At 40.6% G+C, this 25,511-nt stretch overlaps 1 protein-coding gene across 2 annotated transcripts in view; it reads left to right on the forward strand.

Moving 5' to 3' along the window:
- Positions 1-2,114: 2,114 nt before the first annotated feature.
- olfm2a (olfactomedin 2a) overlaps positions 2,115-25,511 on the forward strand; it is a 41,736-nt gene continuing 18,339 nt past the window's right edge. The window contains exon 1 of one of the 2 annotated variants that reach the window (XM_063470714.1): positions 2,115-2,516. In XM_063470714.1, coding sequence (XP_063326784.1) covers positions 2,460-2,516 — 57 coding nt within the window. In that variant the 5' untranslated portion in view covers positions 2,115-2,459. Of the gene's footprint in view, positions 2,517-21,191; positions 21,610-25,511 lie in introns of those variants that run through there. The other variant, XM_063470713.1, reaches the window with a different exon arrangement.

The following is a 25,511-nucleotide window of genomic DNA, read 5'->3' on the forward strand; positions in this document are numbered from 1 at the left end:
AAGACAATATCTGGCAAGCAATATAGAGCTATCTGTCATACCACCAAACTTTTGTCACAGCCTGTATTCTCCTCAGGCTGTGAGAATACATTATTCCTTCACCACAACAATATCATGACATTTCTTAACAATTATTTATTCATCCATGTAAATATATCTATTTGTTTTGTGTCAGTAGTATGAAAGAAGTTTGTACTTAACTTACACAATTCTATATTCCATGATCACAGTCAAATTGATCCCCGAATCTTGAATCAGTCAACTAATAAGATAATCACTGAGAGTAACCCTGGGATCATCATGGTTTTAGTGCTACATCTGCCTTATACAGAAACACAGAGAGATTATGCCTGCTTGCCTGAGAAGACATATAGTGGCCCTGGAGGTCTCATTCTTCTTTCCCTTGGCCTTTTTGGCCTGACTTGAGGATAACAAGAGAAAAATAGTGCAGTTTTTTGACAAATGGGTCATGCTTTGTTTGCATTTACCCCAGAAGCAGTCCCACAATTTTCCGAATGCCCCAGGACTGCAAAGTGTGACAGGGGATGGAGATGGAGTAGAGCAACCAGGAGAAGGGACGAGTCTGTTAGTAGAGTGTACAGTATTTCCTCAGTAATAACAGTGGCACCCTGGCCAATGACTTATCACCAATTTTACACACTCTGGCAATCTTGGGCTTCTCATGCTTTACTGTATGTATGAGCAAAGACAGCATCCAGAATGAAACACTAAAATACAATAACACTGGTGAAAAGAGCATGACTGGAAGGAGGAATCATTCATGCATTCTTATTTTTGTCTTTCTCAGATATCACCATTCCCTTGCCCTCCTCTAGCTACTCATTTCACCTCCTTGTAGTTTTTCCTGCTGGGAAAATAGAGGGGTGTGCACTGTGTCACTGAGGGCAGCAGCAGGGGTGGAGAAAGTCAACCCTCTCGCGAACCATACAGGGGCAAAAGGGATAGTAGAAACAACTCATCACAGTTGATATCCTTTCTGAATTTATTTGAACTATTCTATGCTATTCTAGCTTTGGAAAACTTTGAACTGCAGCCACAGGGTTTTGTTTTCAAGAGTAATGTTTTATGGAATTAACTACTGTGACCTTAGAAGAAAAATAAATAAGAAACACAACAACAGTGCCGTATTGTGTGGATTTGACAATGAAAATTATAAACAGGCATGTTTTATTCAGTAGCAATACACCTTCCGTTTTATGTCCTGCCTTTGCAGCTTTAGCTGTCTTAGCTTTGGTCAGTCAAGACATTCCAGAGCCACAGATGACACACTTTGCATTTACCTCAAAGACGTTTTTAAGCCAGAACATCCTTAAGAGGTTAGGACAAGATGGAAGCAGAGGCTGAAATATATACCTTTTTTTTTATACCCAAGAAAGCATCACCATCACCACCATCACAAACACAGCCTGTCACAGCTTACATGAACACACACCAAAGAAGCTGTGTGCACACCCATTCTAATCTTCACCTGGCTCGGACAATAGGTATTAAATGAATGTCAGCAGAATCACTCAATTATCTCTTAGATAATTGACTGGATAAAGCTTGGAGCATTCATTATTTTAATTGTAATCGGAACAATAATAATCTTTATCATTTTCCTAAACCCAAGAGAATCCCTTTGTTTTGGCATGTTGTAATTGGATATATGTCAGAGCTGAATTGATGGTATTAATGTTGATCTAACAGCCTTTCTACCTATCATTCATAATGAGCAGGAAGACATTAATGCTAAATGTCGGATTCTTAAGGTCCTATCTATCTATCTATCTATCTATCTATCTATCTATCTATCTATCTATCTATCACACACACACACACACGCACGCACGCACGCACGCACGCACGCACGCACGCACACACACACACACACACACACACACACACACACACACACACACACACACAGAGATGCACAGCCAACCTCGGCTGCATCAAAGAGTGGTACTTCGTTCTCCGGACTTCTGGCACGTAGACGTGCTGCTCCTAGTGTCGGCACCTTGCAAGCACAGCAGTCACCTTCCAACCTCTGGCCCCCCACCCCCCAAGCTCCTGGCGCTCAGTCGCAGTTATTTTGCAGGACGGAGGGGACCGCTGTCTGTTCACTTTGACTCATTACAGCATCTCAGGAGTTTGCGCTCTATTTCGCTCTCTCTCTTTCTCTCTCTCCCCTCCTTTCTCTCCTTCTCAGAGATAGGAGGTTCAGCGTTCGCTTCCCGCAAAACTGTCTATGCTCCACAAAAGACACGCGACTGGTCGCTTTACCGAACCACATAGGGCTGCCTTGCGTCCCGGTGATGAGGCTGGTGGCGCACAGCCGATACAGCATTGAAGGAATCCCTCTGTATGTGAAGAAACCGCCCCAGTAACGATTAAAAAAACACGGAGGAACAGCTGCCGGAACCGGTGTCGGCTGGGACGCGAACATTTCGACAAGAATGCATCTCTTCAGTGCCATGTTCCTACTTGTGATGTTAGCTGTCATGCCCGGTGAGGTAAGGACGCATGCATGCGATGAATAAGCATTGCTCAAAAGTTCCTGAAGGACCTATTTACGAATCTCCAAATTGACATTATACCTCTGAACCAACGCTTTGATTGGAACAGCATCGCAATTTCAAATAAGGTAAAATATGTTAAATGACTGCGAAGACCTATTAATCCGAAAATATCGCAGTTCAGTATGCATTCTATCATGCTACTGAAACATAGGGAGAAAGTTCAAGCATAACAATAAGAAGGGCTGTAACAGTCGATGGCATATCCACGTAAACTAGAGCCCTTACACATAAAAAAAAGAATATCGTCATGCAATTTATAGTCACTGCCTTATGGGAATGGTAAGAATACATAAAGTACCGTCTTCCTTTGACAGTATATTAATTGATTTGTCGGCGCTCTGATGCTTTTGATGCCCTGGAGGTCGTTGTTTACAGATCTTCCTATCAACCTCTACATCCGTGACAGAGGGGTCCCGGGGCTCACCGAGAATCAGATATTGCGCTGTTTAAGCGTCACGCAACGAAGTGTGATTTGTGGCCGTGAATGCAAAATATGAGTAATTACTATACTGTACCAAACCAGCGCCAACAAATGGTTGTAGTTTCTGGGGATGTGTGCCTGCTTGTGTGGCGTGCTCTCGTGTATGACACTCGAGAAAAGCCGTGCCCGTTTGGAAAAATGACGAGCTTTGATGTGACAGTTATAAATTAAAGTGAAGGACGGTAAATCATTTGACCCAGAAAAGCTTTCGGCCAAGGCAAGAGCATTTGAACTTGCAGGGTTCAGCTGGTCAACATACGTGCAGTGATGAGCATAACTCAGATGGATTAGAAAGTGTAACGTCTACAGAGGAGCCAGCTACAATTCTCCACATTTACTAGGATCACACAAACTAGCCAATGGTCCTTGTAGGTCAGCGCCGTTTATACCTTTAGTAACGAGCCAAGCTATATTCAGGACCGTGGACAGCGCTGTGTCGCTCCTTCAGTTAAAACTGGCAGTCTGAGTCAATTTAGCACCGAAGACAGCGCCTCCTTATACGTTGGAGGTGAGTATCATCATTTGTCAAAGGCCATCTAGAGGCCTCAGGGTCTTGCAGATATAACACCAAAGATCAAATGAAACGGAATATATGTGCATTTACAAGGTCAGTGAAATACTCGACGTTAAAATGGTATGAAAAATAACAGTGAATAATATGGCCGTCACTCATGGATAATAGAATTGCATCATCTCTCTATTACATTGTCTTCGACTGCATTTCTTTTTCAGAATGGCTCTTTAGGTATTTGCAGTAAATGTATACTGTTAAACTAATGGACTTTTCATCACAAATATGAGCACAGCCTGTTACTCCATTTAGCTGTCGATTATCATTGTAAGATGCAGTATATTGTTGGAACTGTTCAGATTCACTAATATTTCGTATTGCATTTGCATTAGCCATGTGTGGTCACATACATCACTCATTTATGTTTACCAGCCGAGTAAACAATTAAAACTGACCTGTAAAAGGAGTGAAAGCTGTTGTGCGTTTTCAATCTATAGGAGATGAGTAGATGTGCCATACACCTGTTTGGTAGATTTAAAATAAAGAAAGTACAGCACAGATGGTATTAGAGGAGAACTGTGTGTAACTCCTAGAGTGGTAACAAGGTGCAAAACTCTCATTTATTTTCAAGCACAACCCCAGCATGATTAAACTTCCCTGATGCTTAATTATGGAGTAAAAACTGATATATTCTAATCCAAACCAAAAAATTTGTCCAAAATCGGAGGAAATTTGTAAATTGCACAACTTTCTCTGTTCAACAAATACTCACACAGCATCACAGATGCACTTCAATAAATGGTAAACACTTGCAAATGTGATCCTGACAACGTAACTGATGATACAGTTTCATATCTCAACCTCTTCTTCAGTGGGTTTATATAGTAGCTGCCTTTGGGGGACAATTTGTTGTAAGTGTTTACATTAAATATTGAAAGGTTTGAAAGAAAATATGACACCACCCATCTTCTTAAGATTGCATTGCAAACATAAAGTATTGATGAATTCTTGCATATGTACTGCAACGGGGATAACACTCCCTACCAGCAGAGCTCATATCCACAGTCAGCTTCAGTCACAGTTTCAACACAAGCTTTTATGAAATATTTAGACAGCTTTAATGAGACAGATGCACTTGTTCGTTCACTGCGTGTGTTTGTTAAGTGCCCATAAAGCCCAGGGGTCCTTAGTGCCACTGATATAAATGGGCACCTGTTTGACCTTGGCACAGATGTCTTGCTATAATGTGCACACCAAGTGACGCATGACAGAATACAGGTACACTCAATCAAGTGCTAGGATTTACCATACATCAATATGTGATACTGCATGTATTGTATACTTTGTTTGTTCCATCATTAACAAGATAGGGAGTGTAATGTATTGCAGCTTGGAAAATTACTCTAATGTAATAAATTAAAAATAATGAATTATTGAATTGAAGTAAAGATGAATAATAAGGTGACTTCTTCATCAATAGATATAACTTTAATGTTACAATCAAAGACTTGAGAAGAATACTATATTCCTGCTCGACAATCAAGCTCTTTTAAAAAGCATGCAAGGGGCCTGATGGGGATGTAATGTGTATTTTGTTCCAATTAAACAAATGATTTATTTGTTTCATTTTCTAGAGCGGCACAATTACTGTTTAAGGTGTAGTGATTGGTTCATGTACTTTCTCTCTTAGGGTTTGCGGGGCAAGGAAAATAAATAAATTGATAAATAAATAAATAAATACAAACGCTTCTATCCCAGAGGAGTGAGTCAGTGCCAGAGGAATGCCGTTATTGGTTTAAGATTCCTCACCTTGAAGCCTGCCGATAATAGTATGGTTGAGACTTATGGAAATGAACACTTGCTTTGGTGTTTTGCTGTTGAGACACAAAGTGCATTGGGGGAGAAATCCTTGTTGTTCTCAAAGAGGGAGACAGGAGCCTGTGTAAGCAATTGGCTAGATTCTTCAGTAATTTTCTTGATCCCTTCTCTCGCCAGTGATCATGATAAACAACCAATTTGAAAATACTACCCTGTAAGACCTTGTTAAATTGTGTTTCCTCATTCTAGTTTGGTGTGATGATTGTAGGAGGAACTTGCCCAGCCAGGGCCAATTTATAGCTGAAAGGCGAGCAGTGTAACAGAACAAGCACTTGTAAATCAGGCTGCTGTTTAAAACATCATTTGGCACAAACATTAAGTTTATTTACATTCAGCTAATTATACAGTAGTTTAGCGATGCAGCATAAGTGTCAGAGAAACTAGATGCTTTTAGTAACACAAGTGCAAAAAACAGTAACGATAATGCTGTAAGCTGACCTAACGTAAAGCTGTTTACAGTGCTTCTACATGTGAGGACAACAAGGACAGACCTTTGTTCATTCAGAGTCAGACAGGACAAAAAGCTTGGTTGGCGAATGTCCACATGAGACAGCTTTAAATAGTCCACCACCCTGGCATTGACCCTTTGGAAAAAAATGGCTTTGCCTGGTGCCAGCTGAATGAGAGCAAAGCTGCATGATCATAATAAAAACCCTTCCCTAGACACGAACGTGATCGAGCCATGTTAAATCTTCATCCTCGTCTCCACACCAAAAGCCTATTACACAGAAATCTAAGAAAGAAAAATTGTATGTCAGAAATATTTCTTTATAGAAATTCTCCCACTGCCATTATTATCAGAGAACCCACTAGGTAAAGGTTTATACAAATGTTGAGAAAACAGACGTGTAGCTGGATAATGTTCTAAGAATAGAGATGTGAATCTATGTTTTCCAGGAAGAAGGACACTAAGTAGCATGCTGGACAGAGTGTGCTCTGCCAAGCCGCATCATAACCTCCACCTAGAGAATTAAACAAATGAAAAGCTGCAGGAGCATGGGTGTAAATCTGCCAGCGAGAGGCAAAGACACAGCTGATAAAATCACCTTGCTGGACTAGACAGCTCCAGAGCTTGAATGAATTATTAACACTGCATGACCACACAAGCCTATGTAATTAGAAGGTCAAGCAGCAACAAAGATATATCTTCATACGCCAAGAGCATTACATAGTATGGGTGTAGCTCACACATAACTGATGAGTCAATTGACTCACTGCTAAAAAACGTGGTTTTAAAGACATATTTTGTGTTACATGGCAACAATATGTAAGTTTTCTGTAAATGTCATCTGTTTCTTGAATAAAACACCACATAATTAGCTATGTGAACTAATACCTGTGTTGCCTGTGAGTCAGAAGCAATCATGTTTAGCATGATGTGGGTGAGTAAGTGAGCAGGCAGGGTTATATTAGCCTCTGTGCATCCACTTTCATGCGCTCCCCATCAATATACAAAGGTGCTGCTTCACAATCAGCCACAGATAATGAGGTTGCGTTATATCTGATTCACTGCTGCTTGGAGAGATTGAATAGTATGTGCTTGTGTCATGACTGATTAGGGTAGGGCTTGAATTAGTGCACGATAATGATACCACATTGTGTGAGAGATTTGTTTTATAAAAGAGATACTGCTTAAGAAGGGGCTGATGCACTGAGAGCTATCGAGCCTTTGTGCTGTCCACTGTTCACTCCCTCATCTTAATGTTTGATGTGCTTTTATGTAGCCTGCTGCTTCATCATCAGAGGCGTTTTTATGTGTGTGTGAGCGCATTTGCAGGGACAAATAATCTTCACAAGCACCGACACTGTATGGATTCACGACTAAGAACGGAAATCAGGACTTGAAGAGGTTAGCAATTTTTTTTGCTGTAAGACTTTTTTTTAAAAAACTTAAATTCAGTTCAACTCAGTTTATATTGTAAGGCAAAGACCCTACAATAAAAAACACAGCAATCAGACGACCCCACTATGAGCAAGTGAGTTGCAAAATTAAAGTTGAAAGTTGAGACAGCTGTGAATGGTGCCGGTTATATTTAGATCAAGTAGTACTGTGCAGGGGCAGATAGAGGAAGGTTAACGTGCTTTTTGTGTTCTTAATGATGATTTACCTGCTCTTCATCATTTTGTTCACAACTGATTCCTGGGTGACTTAGGTTCTGATGATGCTGGGGAGTTTATTTGAGGTGTGTCTCAATGACAAAGTGAAACGGGTAGCTGATTTTACTACTGCGGTGCTTTGGATGAGCCTCACAGGCAGGCAGTGGTCTGCATGGTAATTGGTTAACGGGTGCACTGCTGAGTAGAGAAGCGTGTGAGGTCAGTGGCCTGACTCTAAGACTAATACTGCCTCCCTGTCATGATTGCCTCCAGAGGTAGAGCTAGCACAAGCTTGGCCATACCTCTTCATATGGAATAACATTCTTACATAGGTTATGTGTTTGTTTTGTTTGCTTTTGCAATTGCCAAACCAAAAAATATGTTTTGTAAAACCTTCAACACACTTGGCAGACATTTAAATATTACTTGAAAAGGGGCTTGCCAGCATCAAATAGAACATTACAGTTTAGTTTCACTTTAAATGACTGCTTACTCATTCCGAGTCACAAACTGTCCACTACATATGCTCAAGGCATGTGTGGGCCCTAAATGACCTCTATTGCTGTTTTCTGTCGTGTTGAAAATCCAGCAGCCTGCTGTCGTATAACGACCATTAGGATTCACATGGACCAAGCTGTCTGACTGGAGGACAGATTGCAATCACTATTAGAAAGCTTAGCTTTGTCATTTCTACATAAATGGTTGGTTAACCTGACATTTAGCCAACAATAACTGGGTGATTAAAAAAAAAAATCATACAAGAGACCTAAAAAATAGCATTGCATGTATCATATTTTGAAATTACGTCCCCCTCCTTGACTCCTGATTTCTCTTCTACAGAATTTACAATGTTTGACTCATGCATAAATAATTTCTCAAAACATTCTGGCTGCTAATATAATGCATAGGATGTTATTTGTATGCTTCCTGTCGACAGAGTATAGAAGCATCGGCTTGACTGGTGGGATGAATATCATCCCTATATCGCATTCTCTACCCCACTTTCTCTCTTTCCTTCTGTGTGAGTGTGCTCGAGGGTGCAGGACTCCCAGAGGTTTATGTCTGTGACTCTAAGCAAGAGTGACATTTCTCTGACAACACCCAGCACAGACACACATGCACCTCTACGCACACTCAAATACACATTGTCTTTGTCTCCTTTTCTCTCTCGCCTTTGCGCTCCAAGCATGTCAGCAATCGGATCCACAGTAGACAAAGAGCCAGACAATGCACAGAATCGATTCAAACAAACGTGGCTAAAGCTATTAAGGCTGCTGAAGTGCATGGTCTGAGTGACAGATGCCAATTAGTGCACAGACGTGCTTGATCATTTGGTCAGTGCTGAACACACAGCTGCCTGTAATAAGGATAACAACACATGTAGCCCTAGTAACAGTCACTATGGGAGTGACCCAGTGTTTTGGGGTGTACGTGAGTGTGGGTTTGTGTGTGCCAATCGGCTCTTTTTGTAAAAATTTATTTATTTTTTTGCATTGCAGTAGGCACCTCCTGACCAGCTCTCTGTACGACCTTGCTTTCCCCTGCTCGATGAATCTTTTATGAGCCTGGCAATGTGGGTTTCTGTGTAGAAGATTGGAATATAAATATGGCTGTTGCGCCTAGAGCTCCTCTTCCCGCTCTGATACAAAAGCTTTCATAAGACTGAGCAGATTGGGCAAGCTGCTACTTAAGTTGCTCTTTACATCTCTTCACTTTTATCGGAAGAAACACATCAAGGAGTGTTGTGCATTCAAAAATACCAGTCACAGATTGTGCCTCTACCTGCTCACTCATATGGCTAGGCAACATACAAACTTGTTTCTTTTAAAAGCGGTTGGTTTTCACGTCAGATTCTCAGTCGTGGATTTTGTTTTCCTTTTGAACGTCCTAGTTAATTGCTGACATTCATCGTATGAAGCAGAGAGCTGTAGCAGTAACTGACACTAAATGAGGGGTGATAAACAAGTGACAGAGTAAATGTTGGTTGAACTGCTCAAACTGTGCTATCCTTCGTCTTCTCTCTCATTTCCCTTTCATCTCTTCTGTTTTTTGTCTCTTCCTGCTTCTACTTCTCATGATCCCTGCTACCTTTGTTCCATCAAATCGTCTGCTCGCCGCCATGTGTGACTGTGACAGCATTGCCTCCCATGTTGAAAGCTAACTCAATTGCAGGGTGATCATTTTGGGTAATGAAGGATGAGAGCTATGCAGCACAGTAGAGGAGGAAGTAGAAGGCAGGAGGAACCATTTAATCGATGTGTTTTCCACGTGGCACTGTCACAGCCACTCAGTAGGGCCATTGATGAGGGAGACTCACTTTCTCTGACTGCGCCAGGGCTTAAAGGCTCCAGTCAGGGAGGCGTGGGAGCCCAGCAGCGACCAGACACTGCTGCATATCAAGCAGGCTAGCAATGCTGCTCTTTGCAGCCCCACGGTGAGCAAGGTAGAAAGGTCCTTTGATAAAGACACTACATGCAGGAGAGGGGGCGATAACAAGATGATCCAGTGGAAGGAACTCCAGCTTGCATTACATTATGATAGCTGAGCCTAAACCCCCAGGATTTCTCCAACTCTATAAAACATACATGGACACATTAGTGCGCAGTACTGGATGTGAATGCAACATCTGGAAGTAGAGACCATGATGCAGCTAAAAACCAAAACATGAATATATATTAACCAACAACTATGATATGCACAGGACATTGCTTTATTTCATGACACTGCTGAATGTCCTGAAATAAGTAGTGTCATGGATAACATAATGCTGTAGGAAACTGATGTAACACTGGGCTTTTTGCAGCCATTTAACATAGATTAGAAAGCTTAGGTTTAGATAAGCCTGTTAGAGCAAAGCAACTTTTCTTAAGTTAGTGAGTCGGATCCGGCATCTGATATATTTGTGATTGTTAACTTCGAACAAAAATGTTTTCATCTTTTTCTTTAAAAAAAAATAATGGCAGTCTCAGACACACAAAGACATCCTGCAAAAAGGACAAAATGTACTTCAAGTACTGAAAAGAAAGCATCCTTTCCCCCCTCTTGTCCCTTAGCAATACTCTTGGAAATGCGTATGCATATTGCATCTAAATTATATTAAAGCTACTCTGTGTGTGAGTGTGTGTGTGTGTGTGTGTGTGTAGGAAAAAGTGTAGTTCCAAAAGCTAATCCACTATAACCGAGACCATATAGTGTGCATGCATATGTTTTTGCCACACAGGCACACACACTGTAGACAGATGCTGTGAACTAAAGCTGCTGTGTTGATCAGGGTTGGTGGGCAGTATCAGTACAAAGTGAAAGGATGTGAACTGAGTTTGAATTAGTGCCCAGTGGAGTAGCTGAGCAGGGCAGCATGGCTGGTAAGTGAGTGTGTGATAGAAAGAGAGAGAGAGAAACTGAAAGACAGTGAAAGACAGAGTAGAGTTACTGAAAATGAAAACTCAGATTGTGAACAGGGACAGAAGGAGAAATAGTCAGAGGGAGCCTTACGACTGTGTCTGCAGGGTTTTTATCTCTCGCATCTTGAACGAGAAGGAGAATAATAATTAGAGGCCTACCACTTTGTCATTGTGATTTTATTCCCCTCACTGGCAACGACACTCTTTTGCAGATTGTCTTTAATTAGCTTCACATCGCTTAATCAATACGGCCATGACCATGACAAAACAATGACATGTGCATCCTGTCGCTTGGGAGGGAGAGGCACAGGAAGCAGCAGGATGGAAGGATGAGTGTTGACAGACAAGATGCGACAAGAATATGATGTAGAGTGGCATTTTTGTTGGAGGAGGGAAAAAAAGGCGCCATGCTCTGATAAAAACCTGCTCTCATGATGATTAGAGTCCGCACTTGTTTGTCTACTTTTGAGTTTGTGTGTGTGCATGTGTGTGTGTGTAGATGAGCTGCATGATAACTATGTCTGTATCTCGTTGCATAACAAGGTGAGAAAAGCAAGCAGGTTGAAGTACTGCTGTGTATCAGGCAGCAGTGATAGTCATGTCAAACTATGAAATGGGATCTAATGCAGTATTTCTTGTTATATGGTATGAGCAGCAGAGCTGAGTGCTTTAGCCACACTAATGGTGATGTGATGAATAGGTATTCAGGAGAGGTCTCTCTCTTTACGCCTTAGTGCCTCAGGCTACTGGCCCTCTCGGCCCAGCTCTCATCTCTTACTCTTCTCAGTGAGAGTAACAGCTTGCAATGAGCTGGTGCAAGTATCTTCACAGCAGAATACATCTCACATGTCATCCACATTTTTCTACTTGGCGTGTCAGGATCAATATCTGCAGCTGCCATACTTAAAATCAGGGTTAATCTTTTCCAAACAGCCCAGAAGGAGGGCATTACGTGTGAACTGTGGGACTCCTTTCAAAGTAAAACTAACCGATTTGTGCCCATACATAGTTTGATGAATTTAAAGGTCATTTAAAATGAGGAAAAAAAATCTAAGCATAAAGGATTTGGATTTTGGTAACTGCTTATAAATGGAAATGATCAAGGAAATTAGAAAATGTAATTATTATTGACTGCATCTCGGAAGGGCCATCTTTATTCATAAGTCTTTCCTTTTCAAAATGACACAAACACTCAGTTGTTGTTCAGAGGTGGGTCCTTGCATGGGTGTCATTAAAATTTAAATGAATGATTTAATCTATGAGGAGAAAAAATATCACCAGAATTCTTTTCCCTGTTATTAGAAACTCCTTTGTTTAAAGGGTAGATCTTATTTTGAATGCATTTTACTCATGGCAATCAGCTAAAAGTCAACAATGGTTTGTCCAATGAGGATCGAGCAATGGAGTAGGAGACTGCCATGTCCTAAAGACCACCAATGAAAGTAATTATGTTATCGATTAGCAAAGAAAGGTGGTGCTTGGTGCTGCATGGAATATTAGTGCAAAGAATGACCTTTCTCTTATCCTATCTGAACGCAGACATTCGCTCACGAGTGTCATTATTAAGCACTGCAGATCTTGCAGTGTCTTCATTGTGAAACGCAGGCTGCACAACATCTTGCATCAACAGAATTTCTGCAGACAAATCCACAAAGCTGCTTGTCTTTGTTTAGCACACAGACAAACTCACATAAATCCTGCAGTGTAATTCATATGTTTGAAGAGGAACTGACTAGAGACAGTAACATAGCAAATGCTACTACAATTATTAGTTTACAGCTTTGTACTGCTAAACATTACATCTGTTGCTGAGAGATCCAGACTAATGTCCTATGTGGTATAGCAGAAGACTTTATAACTACTCTTTACCATTAGGGCCTATCCACCCTCCTCCCACTATCACCTTCCCACTCACTTAACTCACCCAATCTTCTCATCTCACACTTGACTAACTCCACACAATATTACTGCTTTATAATATTTGTACAAACTTCTCATTTTTGCACCGTACTGCAGTTTGCTGATATTTTCCTGTCTGTTTGTTTGTGTAATCACTGAATGGATCAGTGGCTCCTCATTTTGATGTGCAGCACAGACACTGCAGATTATAGTATATGGCTGAAATCGGCAGGGAGTTGGAGGAAGGCAAAGGAAGAACACAGGCTATTACAGGACTGTTTATTTATTCTAATAAGCCTTTTTTTTTTCAGGCTTTTTCTTCCCAACTCAAAAAAGTATAAAGTGACAAGCTAATTTGTTTATCTACAAGTTTCTGCTAACCTTTACCCTCATAATTCCATGTGGCTGTAAATGTAATATTCAGTTAGGGGCTGTTTGGGGATTTCTCTCTGCTGCACACTGGGCCTGTGTTGTACTAATAATGTCTCCCTAATTAAATGTTACAGCTTCTGTGAGCATTAATGACCTGAAGACAGAGGATACAAATGGAGGCTTCAATGTGAGCTCTGACAAAGAGGTTGGACACAAGACTGCAGGCTGGTTCTGTCCCTTAATTACTAATATACGGTACATAGCTGTTAGGTTCTGGTCATTGTTTGCTCCTTGTCTATGTCAAGCATGTTTTTTTCTTTTCTTTTTTTTTAGTATCTGACTGCTGCAATCTCTCAGCAAACCAAAGTGCAATTGGCAAGACCTCACCACTCCTCTCTGGTCCTGTTAGTTTCACTGTTGCAGACATGGCAGAAAACCGACAAAGATGTAAATTCATCACCTCAGGGAGCTTCAAAATACATCTTACACCCTTCTCCCTCCTTTTTAATTTGTCTTGCTGTCTTTCTCTCTGCCTCTCATTAGCATCACAGTTTCCTTTATAACCTTTTTGTCTGTTTCCAGAGTTATCTTTGGCTTACTTTCCTCTTGTGTAACCTACCACGGTGCTTAGCTAATCACTGTGATACCTTCACTTTGTGACTTGGTGACATTTGTAAACAATGACTCAGACAAAGACCAAACACAGCCACTTTGTCCACTGGCTGTCTCTTTGGTCATCTAACAAGGTACTAGATACATGCTATCTAAGAATAGCTACCAGCTCTACTGCAAACAAACATGAACAGAACATTAATGAAACAAAGCAGTTTGAAAGTAAAGTGATAAGATGGTGGAATAGTGCTTATGCTGCATGCTAAAGCAGATTTGAAAATGCTCTTAAGACTAAACAGCAAAATTGTATATAGAGATTTGTAAATGTTATGTCAATTACATGTATTTTATCAACTGAGATGTCTTAAAGTGGTTCAATATCTGAGGGTTTCTAACATTCAGAATAAGACAAGTTAAAATCTGGATGAAAAAAATCATATTGTAAGTTCAGTAAAGGCTGTTTTGAAGAGGCAGGTAGCTATGGGGGGCCTGTCTCAATTAGGAGGATTTCTTTGAGCTTTTGTTACCTTTCTGTTGTGAAGAAGACTTCCAAATTGCTGTCAGTAATTACTCCATTTACAGTAATAGCTTTCGCTATGTTACACAGAGAATCAATGATTAGCTGGGAGAAAAGGTCAATATGTGGCATGGGCTCTGCTGTTGGTCTGGTGTGTGGGACATTGGTAAACAGGTCACATATCCAGAAAATGACTACAGTATTACAGTATCTGTAAGTGTCAATGCATGTCTGCACGCATCTACATATGTGTAGTGGCTCTGTGTGTGTGTCTGGGGGGGAGGGGGGCAATTTAACTGGGCGTATCAAGCCTCAGGAAGGGCTGCACTGAGTCACATTCAGCTGGTGATGATGGCACGAGAAGGAGCAGAACATAGAGCCATGCTGGGCTGCAGAATGCATTGCTGCTGATTGCCACATGTAGTCCTTGTGTATTGGTTTGATCAAGGCTTTTCTTTTACCAAGCCCGAAGCAAAATGTGGCACCCTGCTTGTGCCTGATTGAGCTATCTAAGATTCAACCACATACAGTTTATCGTATCCTACAAATAATACTGTATAAACCCCCATAGACAGTTAGGATTGTAATCAAGGGAGCAATCAGGAGCAATCAGTTCTTCTGTGAATAAATTTGAATGCATGTTCTAGCAGTATATTCAGAAAGCTACCCGGTATATTATACAAGATTTTTTTTTTTCATGTCATGTGTGCTGGAGAAATATTGTCTGCGAGGTTGGCTTGGATTTAAATGTTTTACTCACTCTCTGCACAATAGTTCTTGAAATCTTACTGTAAGTTTGACCATTCTGTGAGCTCAGGCAAGAATATTAAAGGTTCAGGAGCCTGATATGTGTATTCAATCTTCAGTCTTGCTTTGTCTGTGGATGGATCTTCTTGCTTTCATTGTGACTTGATTAGATGGCATTTATGGGCTATATTGTAAAGACAGTAAATAAGCTCAGCAGTAAGGTATTGTGTTGGTGTCAATATAGCCATGCAGACACACTTACCAAATTAATTTTCGTTACTACATATTCCTACAGCACAGGTGAGAAGAACAAATTCTCACCTGTTTATGACCTTTATTTTAGCTAAACGCTTTTAGCCCGACGCTTGGTCGATAATGCTGTCATGTTCCTTGGTTTTGTTTTATGTACTGTAACCCGCATGGCACGGCTTAACCAGGACTGTCACGCAAGCACCATGAAAGGGTAATGCAGAAAAATTCACAGCTCAGTGGAGAAAAAGTGCTGTTGCTCATGGAAGTGGACACAAATGTGAAAAAGCCTTGACATACACAGACAAAAGTCGGCATGCATATGTGAACACACCCACACTTAAATCGAAACGTAGGAGGAACATAACAAATGGGCTGTACTGTAGCTCTCACGGGCAGTATGTACCTAAGGTTAGCTAATTGTCTTCAGATTAATTAAGCTTAAAAGTTACCCTGATGCAAGTTCAAGATTAACAGACTCCCATGCAAGGTCTGTATGCAAGCATCATATATCCTGTCATTATTCATACTCATCATCGTCAATCATCTCTGCGGTCAGAGTGCAACAAATGCCCTACTTTATTTCTGGTGATTGTTCACTACTTGAATTATTGACCATATTCTTCAGAAAAGGGCGTGTCCTCTGTACTTTATGCCTGCAAGTCTTGAATCGTGTATACAGTCCTCGCATGGTCTCTGTCACTACTGTAAAATGTAAAACACCAGATGAATTTCCTTAATCATAGGCCTGCAGGAGCCATTAATAGATTAATCATTCCATGTTGCAAATACCAGTGTGTCTGTTGGCCTGAACCTTGGGGTACAACCTATTTACGGGATTTAAATAGTTGCCATGGTAATGAGGTCACACTTTGTTTAAGCTGATTTTGATCTTGATACATTTAGAAGGAAGTGGGCCTCCGTGTCCATCAGCTAATTAATGAATTATGACTCAGAAAAATAGCCAGTATTCTTAGAGCCAGATGACTCCGCTATCGTTCAGAGCTCAGGCGGGGGCTTTATTTCTGCGAAGCCTTGCTACTTCAGTCATAACAGTTCTGCATCATGATGACAGAGGTCTGTGTAATTAGCTGAGGTGTAATTTGGTTCTGTGTTTTAGCTGTGAATCTGTAGCTGGCTGTGTATTTGTACTGGGTGACAATGTTGCTTGTGCTTGGTGCTTTCTCTTCCCTAGTATTGTAGTCTCACCCAAAGCTTGTCCCTATAGCCTCTGGGCTTTGTAGCGCTCTACTGCCACCCATGGGTGTGCACAAGTGTTTCCATTTCTGTAGTTGGTGGGCAGCTTCACCATTTGAACTGATTAAAAATGCCCTTTATATCCACACCCACAGGCAAGAGCAGAATGGCCTTTTTTTAGATGTTTATAATAACAACACAAGGCCCTGTTTGTGTAACTGTGCTGCAAAGCTTTGCAACATGCATCCCTCCACAGTAATGTATGTATTGCCAGAACAAGAGTAAAACATCATGTGCATCTTTTCTCATTGCCCAAAAAGCAAAGAGAAACAAAAGGGAGACACTGAGGGTTCTTAGAGGCTATATACAATTTACAGTGAAGAAGAACAAAAGGGAGGGACAAAAAACTGCAGACAATGGCACAGCAGAGTTATGCAGAAAATTATGCTAGCCAATTATTCGAGTCAAAATTATATGGAATGGAATGGCAGTGAAAATTAATCAAAAAGGATTAAATTAATACAGGTTAAATGGCTGACTTCCTCTCTGGCTAATATTTAATAAAAGCTTGTTCCGCCAACAGACTTTGTGATTAGACAGTTGATTGGCAGAGGCTGGAATTCTTTGAAGTATAACAGATTGTCCTCATCACCCATTATTGCCATCATTTATTTAGTCCATCTAGTCACAAAAGATGGCATATGACCCATAGTCTGTGAAAAGAATTTTAAAGAGCTCAGTGGAAACATGATCTATACAGCAACAGCTAAAGCACCACTTATCAGCAGCGGACTTTGATTGAGTGATGCTTCAAAAAGCAAGATAAATGTGCAAAAGTCAAAAGTCGGAGAAAAGATATGAGGCTGGATCTTGGATGAGCCTCCTTCAATATTGTTAACCAGCACAATTAGCAGGCACAGAATCAATGTGGTTTTGTTACTGGCACTAAAAAAAAATCAAACTGAAGAATACATAATTGTGTACACTGCTAGACTCAGAAAGTAGAAAATAGAGGGCTAAGAAAACTCCTCCTATGTGAAACTTGATGCATTTTTATTCAGTCATAATTTTTCATCTAAAAAATATGTTCTTTAGAATGAATGATGAATGATTTCTCTGTTTGAGGTTATGTATATCAAATCTATTTCAGTTGTACCTGTCTGCACACCACAGCAGCCATCACAATAACCTTACAGGACTACACTATTTTATGGCTAGTTTGACCTATTTGGACTATTACTTCTGAGAACATTATATGACAATGTCTGGGGCTCTGTTTAATTGCTGGAGCAGTACATAACTAGTACAGAGTACTTTATGGCTGCTGACTGTAGATGGTTATATCAAAACTCTGGTCATTTTATTTAATTGAGCATAGCAATAGTTCAGGCAGGCCATTAAATCCAGCTCAGCCATAGACCTGTGTCAGCCTACACCAGCTGAAGGCTCAGTTGATACCCTTCTACTCATCTAATTGGCAAATCTCAGAAAGGACATGGTCTTTAGGTTGCTTTAGCCTTCTCACCATTACTATGCATTTGCAGGCCGCTCTGCAGCCCACCCACCACCACAGCTCCAACTTGTATGGCATATCTGACATACCTAATGCCACATTTCTCATTCTGCTGGTTCCAGAAGAGAGCCATGCTGCCAAATATAAATTACAGCTGATGGAAATAACAGTTTTCTTTGAACTGACCTAAATGATACAATTTGGTCTATTTTGAGATCTGAAAATAGAAAGTTCAGAGCTTGAGCTTGATGCAAAAATGTGTCTGTGATTTTAAAAAAAGACAAATTATAACTACTTTTATCTGTGTATGTCCTTTTATGTTTTGTGAAAGCACGTTTGAATTTTGAGTATGACATAGTGGAAAAACTGAAGCTGTATTGCCTTATTTTCATTCACAGGAGGGGTTAAGAGTTTGTTTTTACTTTAGATTGGCATGATGCCAGTCTTTCTGATGATGGAAATTGTTGAGTAGGGGCTAGGAACAGCAATCTGTCAAAACATCCTTGGAAGTGTAGAGTAATGTGTGTGTTTTTACTTTCTCAGCATTTTCTGTGCTATCTTGCTATTGCATAATGCATTATTGAACTCTTATTCAGCAGCCAAACTGCACAAATTGGAGCCACAAAAAAACAAAACATAAAGAAAACAAACAAAAAAACCAAGCAAAAAACAAAATAAGAACAAAACAAATAAATAGATTTTTTCTTCGAATCAAAGTGAAATATATTTTACTTCTGCTAGTTGCCACATCTGCACATTGAATGTTTGATCTCTATATCTATATCTATATTAAGCATCATCCTAAATTTCCTTTTCGCTCAGGCATCTTTCTTTGTTACCAGCTTTTCTTTGAGAAACCTGAGAAGATTAGCTCATTTGATTACGGAATAAAGACTCAGAGATGTCTGTATCTATGCTTAAATCTTTGCTGCCACCCTGTGAATATGACCAATACTGCATGCTTTACAGATGATGTGTTCAAGGAAGCAAACAGTAAGGGAATTTGTAAAATATTGCTTCCCTCAACCTCCATATGTGAGCAAAACCTTCTGAAATAAAATTAAACTAATCAAAAATACTCAACTCTAAAAAATATAATTACATTAGAGACCTGTATATGCACATTATAATCCAGAGATAAATACAGATATAACTGGTTTGTTAGAAAAAATAAAAGAAGCAAACTGTTATATTATTAATTTAATAATGAATAATGATTTTTAAAATATACTCTTGTATATTTTAAAAATATACAAAAGTATATTTTTAAAATGCTCGTGGGCTCTATTAGAATAACATTTTTAAGAAACAGGTGAAAGCATGTATGTATATGTGCGCGCGGTCACGTGTGAATGCGTGCGTGTGCTGTCACGCACATTACATTTTACCTTTCTCACTAAAACCTCTGTTAGACATGGAAAAGTGTGACTCTAAACAGTGCTGCCACATTCACCCTCATATCTCCTTGAAGAATTTTCATAAGGTGACAGCTACCTGCCATCAAATTCCGTGTTGCTCAATAACAACGACAGGCAGCGGCCATCACCTGCTGTATGTTGACGGCTCTTGTTTACAATTCCACTGGCTACCACAAGGGGTCAGTGTTGCCACATAAATATAGGGCACAAACAAGCACGAATTAGGCAATAGCAGGTGAGCTGAGGATGGCTGACGTGTTTTGGATGGGGCTCAGAAAGCTGTCTCTTCTGATTATCACTTCACTGTACACCCCACACAGAGGAGCTCATATCATTCACCCAATGTGACTGTTTGGGAAGGGGAGCCCAGCCATGGCTGACAAAATGAATAAGTCAGCAGACCAGGAAGAAGGCAAGAAAAGGGGATGACCTGGCCGTTTTGCCTGAGCAAGCCATTCTGTTATCATTTAGGGCATAAAATGACACGGCCAGTCGTCAAATAACTTCCCAGTAATTGCTGTGAGCAGAGGCTTCAAGGAGAAATTTGAGACATGGTTCAATTTTCATACCGCTCCATCTGGTCCATTGTAGAGGTGAGCGGAAAATTCAAGCAGCTATGATCTCAAAGACAAAATATTTCCACGAAATCGGTCTAGACTTCAGAACATGCTGGATGTCTGGCCTGACACAGGCTCAAACCAGACTTTCCCTGAGGGGAAATGACAGTAAAATGAGACAGAGACAGTTGGTAAGCTATCTGATACTGATTTACCTTCTGTTTGATCACAACAATAAAACTCTGCTACTTTAAAAGTAATCTAAGCATAATTTTTTCAGCAGGTCATCTTACAGCACCAGGATGAGTAGCAAACTGCAGGTTTATTATAACTTTAAGTCAAAATTCCAAGTTGAAAAAAAGCAGTCCTCTTGCAAATGTTTGCAATTACACTACGTAACATCAGAGTAAATTAACATAGTGAGCGTCAAGAAGTTAGTGTCATTTGATATGTTTCTTATCACTCCGACATTGATTCTTTAAAAGTACAAGCTACAGGCTACTTTAGGATATGTCATGAAGCAGAATGAAAGATGAGCTGTCAGAAGCAGCCGTGGGTTGGAGCACCTGCATCTCTCCCACATCATGTCTCCCACTTTGCCAAACCACCTGCCCATATTCACTGGTGAGCCCCTAGCCAACCTTTTAATCTAAACACCCACCGGTCTACATTCTCAGCCCTGTCTTTAGTACAAACACGATGATGAAACTGCAGCATGGTCTACTGTGCCTAGCATTGCACTCAGTTGCCCTGGGCATTCACATGTCACTTAACATAGAGCACAGATCAGTCCTATGAAATCAGTCTCAGATCTCTCTGCTTAAGAAATAAGTGCACGCGCGCACACATCAAGATGTGAGTCATAAAAGAACAGGCAAATGTCAGAGAACGAGAGGGGAAGGAAAAAGAATGGATACATGCATGCAAAACAGGGCTGGAAAGAACAGAGGAAGGGCTGATTGGGAGGGGATGAGACGGAGAGGCAGCCAATGCGCAGCTCTGCATCTTGAGGAAGAGAGGAGGGGAGAGAGAGGGAGAGAGCTAAGAGGAGAGTAAGGAAGTGAGAGAGATGGAAAGAGAGTGAGAGAGAGATGAGAGCGAGAATGTGGGGGAGGGAGGGAGGGAGAGGGTGAAGCTAAGGCAGTCACTCTGAGAGGGAAGGCTCCAGTGTGGTGCTTTTGGATGTGAGCTGCTCTCCTCTAACCAGCCTCTGCCCATCCCTTTGACTGAGACAGTGGTGTGTGAGTCTAGTAATTGTGCTTTACCAGCTCTGGGGGGTGCTGCTGCTGCTCAGGCTCAGGCACAAGCTGACTGGCTGGTTCCCTGGCTAGGCTGTCTGAGGCAGAGTGGGGTTGACTGGAGCTGAGGTCTAGGGAAGGGCAGGGCAGGGCTGGCTGTTGGGCCATTTGTGCCAGGGCCCCACAGGAAGCAAACATGAGTGTTCCTATGCTAAAGATCGGGGCAGTTCTCAGCACCATGGCCATGGTGACCAACTGGATGTCTCAGACTCTGCCCTCTCTGGTGGGACTCAACGGAACCACCATCTCCAGAGGGGGCACATCAGAAAGGATTGTCAGCGTGCGTATTAATTCTTTTTGCTTATTTGCAAGTGTGTCTGCAGTGTTTTGTTTGAGCATGCTGTTGTGAATGTGAGAAAGAAAGCGAGAATGTGACAGATTAAAGAGAGTGACACAGCAGCAGACAGAGGGAGAAAGTGAAGAAACAGAAGAGAGGTTTCAGAGAGACGTGTGAAGACGCAAGTAAGAATAAAAGAGCCCACGTTGTGTTAACAGAGAGACGATGGAGACAGATATGCATGTGAGAACAATGTTTCAGTGAAGCATGAATGATGCATATGTTTGCGGGAGAGTCATAAGTATAATGATGCAGAATTGTTGGCTTGTGATTGTGAGTGATGGTGAGTGGCGGACAGTCCAAGTGTGGATGTTTGCAGGAGACCATATGTTTTTGCCAGGGTGACAGGAGGTAGAGAGCTGTCCTGACTGATGCTCAGGCTGATCCTATCTGTCAGTCACCTCCAGGGTGGGAAGGAGGTGATGAGGAACACCGAGAGGTTAATACAGTTTTACGCTTTGAGTATGTCTTATTCCTCCCTTGCTATGTCTATCTTTAAGCATTTTAGATTGTTATCTCCTCAAATTAAACACTGGCCTCATCCTGAAAGGTCATAAGGGCAATTAAGGTGTTTTATAAATAAAACAGCAGTTTATTTATTTATTTTGAATATTTTTTAGTGGTTGATGCTTGCATAATGTTACACTCTCTTTCTCATGAGATAACACAGACAATGAGACAGACAGGGAACAAACAAAAACAGAAAGAAAGAAATGAATGTAATATTTTCCGGATCATCTGCAGTAAGTGATCGCTTTTCCTCTATCTTGAGTGTCTTTCTATGGCAGCTTACCCATTAAGTAAATGTTCTGGTCTGTTCAAAAAGACAGAATGAAATTGAAAGTCCCAAGAGGTCTGTGACCATCTGGATGTGTGGTTTCGCATGCATGTTTGTGCATGACAGTGTTTGTGTGTTCAGACATGTACACACGGAATGTTTAGACATTCTTGTCTCAGGGGTGAAGGTCCATCTGTGGTAAGAAGAGTTTTAGGATGCAAAGTGGCTTGTTAAAACATAAATCTACCACTTTATGTCTTCCTAATGTATCAGTGGTGTGCCAGTGGAAATGTTTCCCCTTTAAAGAACACTTTCAAACAGTGTTATCTTTTTTGAAAATGTCAAGCACCTGGCAAATTTTGCTTCAAACTGTTAATCTTTCAAACAACTTGCGCATATGTCGGGTAATTTAGAGCAGAACTCAAGGTAAGAAATGTTTGGATTATAAGTCTTATATATTATTCTATTATTCCAGGTTTCCTCAGAGGTTATGGCTTAGTTAATCATTGATTTCTTTTCTATACCAACTCATTCTGCTCAGGATCAGATGGGATAAAAATAAACATTGCCATGTTTATTTTCAATAAACTCTTTTCAAACAAGATTTGAGATCAGAAGCTTAATCATTTGCATTTCAAAAGACTGGATACAATAAAATACAATAAATAGTCATGAGTGGATATTTTCTTTGAGGCAGCCCTAATTCACCGCCAAAGGAGGAAAAATGTTGCTACTGAAGTTCATTTCATCAAAGTTTTATCAAAACTGATGAGCCCGTTTGATGGTGCCACAAATTATTATTGTGTAACAGTCGGTTGTGATGGGGAATGTCTTCTCTTTGAGACAGGGATAATCTCCGCTCATAAACAATGGCAGCAAATAAAACTTTAATGTAAAACCTTGCCTCAAAGTCCCATCACTATTAATGAGACTTTTGCCTGTGATGATCTTAGAAGCAGTCATGACTCACAAATTGTTTAGAGCTTGAATCAAAGACAATCTAGCTGTGGTCTTGTGACACTCTGGTGCTAACATGCCAGTGGCTGTTGCATGCCTGCCTCCCACCCTGGCACCCATGCATGCTGCATTGCATATTCTCTAAGCTCAGAGCTATTTTCCAAGTCTGCTTCACTTGCTTTCTGTGCCTGTCTTCTAACCAGCTGATCCAAGAACACAGCTGACTGAATTTATGTGGGTCTTTCTGTGATGGCACTGAGCACAACACTGCCTGGGTGCTTGTACACATCTGTGTAGTGCAAAACCATGTTCCTTAATGAGCAGACGAGACCCTGGAAACACTTACACAGAAGAAGCGTGGCTATAAAGAATTGCTAAGACAAGTTAAAGCTATAAACCTGCCAGACAGAGTGTACACACTAAATCATCTTTTTTATTATGATAGTAAAATGATTTATTAATCTATAAAGAGTGTTATACGTTTAAAAAGAAATGTTTTTAAAGTGCTGTGTGGACACACAGCAGATACCAGGGGTATATTTGATACATTTCTGCACTTTTTTCCAGTTATTTATCAAGTTCTGGTCAATGAGACATAAAGGCATGGATTAAAAATGAGTTTTAATTTCTTACTATAGCATATATATCTTCTCTGTCTGACAGCAAGACAAACAAGTGGCAAGTACTACTCAAGTAAAAGAAGTAGCATGATGTTCAAAGCTGAAAACAGTGTCAAGGAGAGCACTTATTATCTCGGGCAGAGGTTTAGGAGAAATAATGAGACTTCCAAATTTGCCTTCCAAAAAGAGTAATTACCATAAACAACTACTGCAATTCAAACATTACCTGCTATAAATTGTGAGACACAAGATACACCAAGTCTCTAATGCAGTTCGGTGTTCTTCAGCTTAGAATGTTCAACCTGCAAAAACTGTCGTTGAAAAAAAACTGAGCTGTCTGTCCTCAGTTATAGAAATAAAAGGACACATTCACAGTGCGAGACACATAATAAAAAAAAGGCTTGTCCATGAATTGAACCCTGCTGTGCTCTAAGTTAAAGCTGAAAATCTGTTGAGATGAAAAATGCTTGCTTTTCTACATAATAATAATAATCACTGAATCTCTCAACACTTTCAGTGAACACAGCATAAGTCAAGGATAACTGTCTCATTATAGATAAAAATAAATAAATAAATACAGGTTTGTGTGCACAAGACTGGCATAGATAGGTTATGATCATACTGTTGTTGTACCTCTCAATAAAACTGCAGCAGGGTGCCTGGATGTGTATGCATGTGGTGACGCTCCCTTTGATATCTAAAATAAGAAAGCTGTGAGGCAGAAGTCTGAATAAAATATTCTCACCATCAGAGGAGAGAATGGAACAACAAACGGCAGTGTACAAAGAGGCAGGACACAGAAACTGATTGGGGTCACGCAGCCTCTGTCAGGATGTGAGACCGTAAACTTTATCACTTCCACTGCGGAATCCAATAAAGTGTATTGTAAAAATTGATTCTCAGCTATGGATTAAAAATTAAATACGACTGCAGGCTTTTATTTGCACACTTTATTTTTTACATTCATTGTGCTGCTTTCGATGAAATTTATCTCAGTTGGGATTCTGACAAGTGTAATCTAACGTCTGGTTAATGGGATGCAGTGGGAACAGCGACAAGCTCAGCCAATCTATAAAAGATCATTTTCAATTGTTTTTAACTTTAATTAATTATGTGATCGTCTAGCATAAAGCAGCATTGATCCCAGAAAAGGGAATCAGGGTTTTGACATGGTTCATTTGTCATTATAAGAGTATAATTCCACCCTGCAGGACTCACGCCTGTTGCAATTCCTTCATTTTTCAAAAGCAATTCTGTAATCCATATTTCTACCAATGAAACACTAACTGTATTATAACAGTTTACACAGTGTTTTCTCACATAAGCCACCCTGGCACTCTCTTGCCTGTGTTTAGCACCAGACATGATAGAGCTATCTTGCATCGCTGTAACAGAAGAGCAGAATCCAAATGCTTTTCACTACGGCACCTGGCACGGCGCTGGCTCGAAAAAGTGTAGAGTTGCAGTTGCGCACTCATGCCGAGTGCCAG

This window comes from Pelmatolapia mariae, linkage group LG4 (genome assembly GCF_036321145.2).
Source record: "Pelmatolapia mariae isolate MD_Pm_ZW linkage group LG4, Pm_UMD_F_2, whole genome shotgun sequence".
NCBI classification, from domain to species: Eukaryota; Metazoa; Chordata; class Actinopteri; order Cichliformes; family Cichlidae; genus Pelmatolapia; species Pelmatolapia mariae.